General features: G+C 51.9%; 1 protein-coding gene across 2 annotated transcripts; it reads left to right on the plus strand.

Moving 5' to 3' along the window:
- The first annotated feature begins 1,781 nt into the window (after positions 1-1,781).
- SOCS2 (suppressor of cytokine signaling 2) lies at positions 1,782-6,712 on the plus strand. 2 transcript variants are annotated; one of them, XM_007468204.1, is made up of 4 exons: positions 1,782-1,819; positions 2,163-2,465; positions 3,251-3,611; positions 5,249-6,712. In XM_007468204.1, exons 3-4 carry the CDS (start codon positions 3,473-3,475, stop codon positions 5,704-5,706), a joined length of 597 nt encoding a protein of 198 aa, XP_007468266.1. In that variant the 5' UTR covers positions 1,782-1,819; positions 2,163-2,465; positions 3,251-3,472; the 3' UTR covers positions 5,707-6,712. The 2 variants fall into 2 exon arrangements, with proteins under 2 accessions (XP_007468266.1, XP_007468267.1); XM_007468205.1 differs by lacking the exon at positions 1,782-1,819 and having other exon boundaries at positions 2,401-2,471.
- The last annotated feature ends 1,638 nt before the right edge of the window (positions 6,713-8,350 follow it).

The following is an 8,350-nucleotide window of genomic DNA, read 5'->3' on the forward strand; positions in this document are numbered from 1 at the left end:
GACGATAAGCAACTTGTGCAAAATTATTCATTTCCATTATAGAGGGTTTTAACTAGGATTCAATTAGCTCTGCCCTCCAGATCAGACTCTAAGAAACAAAACATGATTCAGTGCACGCGACTCCATCGTTGACAAAACCCTTTGTTAGCTGGGAAATGCAACCCCCCCTTCCTCTCCAGCTAATCTGCCTATCATTTGCATAATTATTTACTCAAAAGCAGGAAAATTATTGAGAAAAACCGTTTGTCCAGGACTCCCGGCCTGAAGGCAGGAGCTGGTTTATGCTTCCTCGCAGAGCCAGCAGGGGGGTGCACCAGTCAAGGTTTGTGAGCCGCGCCTTCCCCCACGCCCCCTCCCCTTTCCTCGCCCAACTTCCCTAGGGCCAACGCTTCAACTAAAAGTGGCCATTGACCTTTCAAGCTTTTGAATAGTGATGCAATAGAATAGTATTTCAAAGAAAAATGGTTATCGAAATTTTGGATCCGGTTTTCCCATGGGTGTTAATGGTTTTTAAAAAGTAGGTCACATTTAAAGTAGGTCACATTTCGGAGGCGGACGTGCAGGGAAGATGAGTTTCAACTGAGGCCAGGTGGCCTTCAACCAGGTGGGAGGAGGTGAGGGTCCCTGGGCAGGGAAGAAGAGCCGGGATCTTTCCGCATTTCCGGGCCCCGGGTGCAAGCTGTGTGGGAAATCGCAGAGTCGAGCGCTCTCGGCCTGCGGACACCGAGGCGGGCCGGCCAGGACCACCAGGGCGCGGGGGTCTGGGCGCCCCCTCCGCGATCGGCGCAGGTGAGCCGGAGGGCCGCCGGGTGGCCGGAAGGCGACAACGGAGCGGCGAGGAGGAGGAAGGGACGGAGGAGCCGGGCTGGGCCGGTGCGGGAGACAGCGAGCAAGACCGCCACGGGGAGGAGACAGAGCGGCCGGCGCCGTTTAACTAGGCGCCGCTCTACGCCCGCTGGCAGCCTTCTAGGACCGGACCCGAGAGGACCGCCATCAGCCCGCTCCCTCCGGGTCCCGGGCGTGGGCGCGGGGGTGCTGAAGAGGGAGCTCTCCCACTCCATTAATGTGTCTTAGAGCGGGAGGGGCCCTTTCCGAGGATCTCTAGTCTCTCCAGCCACCACCACCCCGAAAATGGGCGGCCTGGAAAGTCGCCTAGAGAAGGCGCGGAGGGGATGGAAAAGACAACCAGCCGCGGCGGGCCGAGGGGCGAGAACGTCTGCTAACCGCTCGACTCCGGCGCACAGCTTGCATGGGTTGGGCGCAAGCTCCAGCCGCCGAAACCGGGACGGTGATGGCCTGGTTCTTCTCCTGCGCGTCTCCGAGAACTCCGGGGCGTGGGGTCAGAGGAGGGCGGATTCCCGGGCACCCACCCCGCCCTGGCCGGCACCCGAACGCTCTGAGCCCGTCTCTCCTGAAGCCTGCGCATTAGCACCGGAGTCTCTTTAAAGCAGTAGCGGGGGCCGCGGTCACGTGAGGTGGATTCCTGGAAAGTTCCTGGAAAGCGGCCTCCGCAGCCGCGGGGCGGGGCGCGCGGGGAGCGCGGACTAGGGAGAGAGGCGGGGAGCGAGGGAGGCGCGTAGGTCTGGGAAGTCGCGCGCACACAGCGCTCCGGGGACAGACATTTAACTCTTGTCTAGTCTCGCCGCCACTGCGGCTCGCGGGCCTTGGGCTTCCCTTGAAGCATGAGCCTTCTCGCCCGCCGCCACTGGCACTGCGCGGGCCGCGGACAGTGCGCGCCGGGGCCCCGGGCGCACAGCCTCAGGATCCCCGTCGCCTACAGCTGGGGCGCCGGAGGAGCTCGGGCAGGGGCCCGCGGCAGGTATCGGGCCGGGGAGCTCAAGGGCTCCGCCCCTAGGAGGGCTGGGGAGGGCACTGGGGCGCGGCCGAGAGAGCGGGGCAGCCTTGGCTTCCGCAGTTTCGAGCCTCTGGGCTAGAGAGCCCGAGCTGCAGCTCTGCCCCGAGGCTGGGAGCTACTGCCTGCTTTCTCCAGTTCTTTCCCGGCGTCTGGAAGTCTCCAGAGTTTTTGTTTTTGTTTTTCCTCCCCTAAACTGCCATCCAGATTAATAATCCTCCTAATAAGCTGATCTCCCGCTCCTCCCCACCCGCCTACCTCCCGCCCTCTTTCCTCCCTCCCTCTCTCCTTCTCATCTCCTTGGTTGCAGCCGGAGGGGACCCAGCAGCTGCCCCGGGTCGGGGGTGTCCGAGCCCGGAGGGGGTGTTAGAGCCCGGCGAATCGAGGCGATGGTCCCCGGGGCTCACGTTTGCCCTCTGTGCAGAGAACTCCGGCCGCCCCCGCCGCTGAGCACAGGGCTCGTCACATCCCCAGGCATCTCGTTCCCAAACTAAAAGTCAACAGGGGAAACTCGGGCAGACACCCCTCCTCCCGGGCCCCTCCCGGCTCCCCCGCCCCATGCCTGCTGGGGAGGCTGCCTGGTGCGGAGGCGGCAGCGGCGGCCGAGGCCGAGGTAAGGGCTCAGCGTTGGTTGTCTAGCACGTCCCGCAGCGCTCTCTGCCGCCTGCTCGGCCCCCGGCTCGGGTCAGGGCTCGGAGCCCCCGCGCGGGCTGCGCGCTCGGGCAGATTCCTCGACAGCGCTCGCGGCGGCAACAGCAGCCTCAGCCGCCTGGCCTCGGGAGCGGCAGCCACGGCGCCCCCAACCCCTGCCCCAAGCGAGCTCCGGGAAGCGGGGGGAGGGGAGCGAGGCAGCCTCTCCTGCTGTGTTGCGGCAGCTCCCGCACCTCCGCGTCCCGGGCTGCCGGCTCTGCCCGGGAAGCCCCGCGGTGCTGTAGGGCCGGGAACTAGGTTTGTGCGGGGTGCTTCCTCCTGGGGCTCCCCGGGCTGTGCGGAGTGTGAGATAGGAATGCGAAGTGGGGACCTCTCCTGTTCTTTCCTTTTCACATTTTTCTACTTGTCCTTGACTGAGGCCTGTTTACCACCGTACCCGCAGGTGACTCTTTGCTCTTCTCATCTCCTAGTCTGCGATTTCAGCGAGCAGCCCTGGGCGGGAAATAAGCCGGTTCGCCACCCTCATCCTGTCCCCCGCCCCAACTCTTGCGTCTTGGATCCCTGCTCTCTCTTTATCCTTCTTACTCTAGAACGGGCCAGGGCAGTATCTGGATGCTCGGGGTTAAATGGTGCAAGAGCGCAGACGCGGAGGATTCCCGGGATTTTCCACGTCTCTGTCCCTCCACCCACGCCCCGGCCGCAGGGGTCCAGTTCCGACTGACCCAACCCTCCACTTTCTCTTTGCAGGCAAACTGTGCGTGACCGCGCCTGCGGGGGATTTTGCTATCCGTGCACCGGGACCCGGGGAGGAAGAACCAGCGGCTCCCCATTACCTCCCCCTCCATTTCCATTTCGCGGACCCCTCAGGGACTCGTTTTGGGGTTCCCACTGACTTCTAAGAAGGACGCGTGCCCCTCTCTGACCCCAGCTCGGGCGGCCACCTGTCTTTGCCGTGGTGACCCTTCTCCCATGACCCTGCGGTGCCTCGAGCCCTCCGGGAATGGCGCGGAAGGGACGCAGAGCCATTGGGGGACCTCGGGGTCGGCGGAGGAGCCGTCCCCGGAGGCGGCGCGTCTGGCGAAGGCCCTGCGGGAACTTAGTCACACAGGTAGGGAGCGGACCGGCCGCAATGCGTGCGAGAATGGGGCGCCTCCCCAAAGACAAGGATGCGGTTGTGCTATCGAGGCTGGGAAGCAATCGCTACCCTCCCCGCCCCAGATCAGGGAACCGCGGGGAGAATGCCCCTACGGACCTGGATCCTTGGAATGCGAAAGAAAAGTGGTTCTCTGGGGGCTCAGAGGCCTAGGGGAGGTTAGAGCGCTAGAAGGGCTCTTTGGAAATAGACTCTTAGGGCGCTGGAATTTTTGCTATTTTCCGCGGCCGTTTGGGGGTCGGCACTCGGGCTCGGACCTTAGCCGGAGAAAGTGCCCGGCTCCTTTCCTGTCCGCGGGGTGAGAGGGCGGCGAGTGGGCGCTGCGCTGCCCGCAGCTTCAGCTGCATCTGGCTCCCGGGCCGGGCAGCCGCTGCAGCCTGGAACCTTGGCGGCCAAGTTCGGGGACCGACAGATTGCCGCTCAGGACTGCCGCAAAGCCGGGAGGAGGGCGGGCTGCGAAGCCCCAGCCGAGCTTGGCCTCGCTTGTTTCAAGTGCAGTCTTGCGCTTTGCGCGGCTCGCTGTCGTCTCTCGGCATCTGAAAGAAGAAAAGATGGAAAAAATGATTCTGGCAAACCTGCAGGCTTTCAAAATCAGGATCCTCAAAGCTTACGTTTGGGGCAAAGTTGAAGTTTTGGTAGCAGTAGGGAGAAGGAAAAGTTCCTTCACTTGCGGGTCCGGTCTTTCCGTGCAGGCCACGGGCTTTCCCTCAGCGGGAGGAACCGGCAGATTGCAGGTACCCGAGCAAGTTTTTTTTTTGGAGTGGGGGGAGCGTTGTTCAAACTTTTAAACTGTAAGATGTTGCTAAGTCACTTTTGAAAACGGGATGGGAGATGGAACTGGCAGGTAGACTCGAGAATGCTGGGGAGACCGACGGTTGTGATTGGATTTGAATTAGGGCAAAGTCCAAAAGAGTTTATGGAAGACTGTAAACTGGAAGTACTAATTATCAATTGGGCTTTCTCTCATTTCTCAATGGCTGATAATGTAGTTGTAATCAAAGCAGCGAACAGAAGCTATTGTATCATACTAGAACTGCACTCTTAAAACAAGTAAATAGCGGTGCTTTACAGGACTTTGAAAAGAGATATGGATGCAGCCGCTAACAGATTTGGGGAGGGTGGGAGTGGACACCAACCATCCAAAAAGTTGCTTCTTTTTATCTTGTTGGAATTAACTGGAGTTGGGTTTTCCACTTTTTTAAGGGCATGGCTTTTGTTTCTAACTTCTGACTTAATTTACATTAAATCTTTGATTTCACTTGACTAGTGGAGAAGCATCATGCCTGGTCAGCCAGTGTGTCGTATTGCAAACATTCTTTTGTTTCGTTAGGAGAAAGTCTTAAGAGAGTTTAAAGAACAGCTACAGAAAGTTACTTTTAAAAAAGAAAACTGGCTTGCAGTTTGTTCAGAAAATAAAATGGACCTATGTTTTCATCAAATTTCTATAGAAAGTATTTATGGTAGCCTCTGGTAAACTTTCACACACTTCTTTTTAGAGCTAGAAAAATTGTTGCCACGTATTTACCCTATTTAAAAAATTCTCTATAATAACTATTTTACTCTTTTCTTTTTCTTTTGAACAAAAACCCCAGGTTGGTACTGGGGAAGTATGACTGTTAATGAAGCCAAAGAGAAATTAAAAGAGGCACCAGAAGGAACTTTCTTGATTAGAGATAGTTCGCATTCAGACTACCTACTAACAATATCTGTTAAAACATCAGCTGGACCAACTAATCTTCGCATCGAATACCAAGATGGGAAATTTAGATTGGACTCTATCATATGTGTCAAGTCCAAGCTTAAACAATTTGACAGTGTGGTTCATCTGATCGACTACTATGTTCAGATGTGCAAGGATAAGCGGACGGGCCCAGAAGCCCCCCGGAACGGCACTGTTCACCTTTATCTGACCAAACCGCTCTACACATCAGCACCACCTCTGCAGCATCTCTGTAGACTCACCATTAACAAATGTACCGGTACCATCTGGGGACTGCCTTTACCAACAAGACTAAAAGATTACTTGGAAGAATATAAATTCCAGGTATAAGTGTTTCTCTTTTTCTAAACATGCCTCCTATAGAGTATCTCCGAAAGCAGCTATGTAAAAAGAGAACCAAAACTTGAGTGACGGCTCTGGATAACTACGCAGAATTCTAAGAACAGCTGAAGTCAATCTAATTTAAACGTGTGGAGGGGTAGCTAGGTATTTAAAGTTCCCCCAAATATTTTCACCTGCGTGGTGCTTCCCTTCCTAAGGCTGACCAAGACCAGTTTATCCTTTTAAGTTAAAAATAAAACGTCCCAAGTAAAGGCTGAAGGAACACTTTATCAGAACTCTTTGCCTTTCTGAGGTTCCTGTTAGGTGGAAGGTGCCAGCACCGGCAGTAGAGAAGGAGCTCCACTTAGGAGTGCTGAAGAAGTGGAAGGAACCAAACTGACACAGGCTTAACTTCAATTTTGTATGCCTGGTGATCAGAGTCTATTTTAGGACATTTGATACTTTGCATTCTGATGTACTTAGGAGATTTGTTAAACAGGTATGCTTGTGAGTATTTATCCTTCATTTTATGCAATTAACCAAATCAACCAAAAAAAGTGACCATGAAATCCTGTATTTGTCTTTTTACTACATGTATGAACTCTCTCATGTGAATGAGTACTGTAGTAATCCATTTCAAGGGAGCCTTATTTCAGAAATATTTCAAACTGGTGCAAATGGAAAAGACTTCTTTTCCTTTAAGGCTAAAGACAAGAATGTCATGCTATACAGGTGCAACTCAATCCCTGTTAATAAAACCATGTAGATAGAGACATTTTACCCTTTGAAGTAGCTGTGTCCCACAACCTGTTGCCATTGATTTTTCAGAAATGGCTTTAGAAATTTCCAAGTGGTCTAACCATGGACATTAGCAGTTGTCTCCCTTCTACCATGTAGAATACTCTGACTTAATTTTCTTCCAGATATAGGGGGATACCTGCCTGTTTTTCAAAGTGTTTATTTACTGCTGTTACTATTTGATTAGAATGTATTAAATAAAAAAACCTGACTTTCACAAGTTGCACTTAATTACTTTGAATCGGAGAGGACATACACTTTCATGGTAATAGAGGGTTGCCATAAAAACTTACTTCAAGTGAAATAACTAAGTATTCAGCCAGAGGTAGAACGTTACTTGCCCGTCTCTAAAGTTACAGGTCACACTTGCCCTTTGCATTTTGGAAAGCATGGTTTAGAAACTACAAGAATTGCCAAGTGGCCTGGTCTTTTACAACTTGAAAAGGAATAATACTAATGCCCGTTGTGTTTCCGAAAAACCTGGTTTAGAAACTACAAAAATTTTTACAGGTTGAATAGGCACAATACAAAATACAAAGTAAGGGTTTTATGGCCATTCTTTTTTTTTTTTTTTTTGGCCACACGGTCTCACGACTGTTGCAAATGCACCATCTTTTCTGGAGTTCAGACATTATTCATTTTGCTGCCTTTAAAACAAAATGTCCTGCATAGCTGCATACTATGGTGTGTCACTGGGAAGGTGAGCCTAGTATATGATGTGTGTGAACACAAGTGAACAAGAAAATTCAGTTATAAATTATAGTAAAACCTGCTAATCGCATATCGTGAAAATATGAATATTTTCATGAAGCTCTTAAAAACCGGTTTTGTGCCTGGAAGGAAAACATAACTGTGCGTGTCCAAACAGCAGAGCCAAACACAAAAGATTGCTAGGTGTGCCTTAGGAAGAATTTATTTGTAACCTAAAATTTACAGAAGAGCTAGACTTTTAAAGTCTGGTCTCTGATGGGGAGGTAACCTTCTCATTAGGATTCTCAGAGTCTGTGCTTTATTTACCCTCTTTTTCCACCAAGAACCATTGTGTGGTGTGGGACGTTTGGCTTTTCTGGCAAAACTTCCACATGATTGGTGCCAAGGGGCTTTGTGGAATTTCTTTAAGGTCTTTTGCATTTCTGTCCTCATTGTTTCAAACACTCTGCTACCTCTCAGTTATTGAGAGTTGGATGTATAGTGGGGTGTGAGTACCCGTGGCATTGTGGAAAGTTCTTCTTAATGGCTGTCAAGTGACTGATTACAAGAAAACCAGAGGACAACAAAAACATCTCTGGATTGTGCTGTGGAACTATTGTTGCCTTATGTTTCAGTCTTCCCTATTCCAAGTAAGTCGATAAGCATCAGGAAACAGTCCCCCACCCCTGTTTTTTTGGTTTTGTTTTGTTGTTTGCGTGTTGTTGTTTTTACAATTAGTAACATCATTGATTTATTGAGCTTATTGTGTGCCAGATGCTCGCTCAGCACATTCCACGCATTATCTCATTTAATCTTCACACTGAGCACAGTACAGTGATTACAGGAGGTATACCTTCTAATTTGTGAGTGAGGAGGCATTCCAGGAATATCCTAGTCCTTTTTATTCCTGGAGAGGAATTACGAAGGGCAATTTGCTGCTATTTCTACATTGAGCCAGATGAACAAGTTAGAGCAGGCTGTAAGAGGAACCCTCAGCCTTTTTACTGGTGCCTCAAAGGGGAAAGTATAGGTATCTTAATTAGCGTTGTGCTCTGTGGGATTGGAGCTAGCTTGGCCTAGTGGTTTTTTCCTAGTGTCAGGGTGGGTCAGGAGGGGGTTTACCTGGTGTCTGATAAGTGATGCCAGTTACCAATTATCGGTCACC

This window comes from Lipotes vexillifer, unplaced genomic scaffold (genome assembly GCF_000442215.2).
Source record: "Lipotes vexillifer unplaced genomic scaffold, Lipotes_vexillifer_v1.1 scaffold180, whole genome shotgun sequence".
NCBI lineage: Eukaryota > Metazoa > Chordata > Mammalia > Artiodactyla > Lipotidae > Lipotes > Lipotes vexillifer.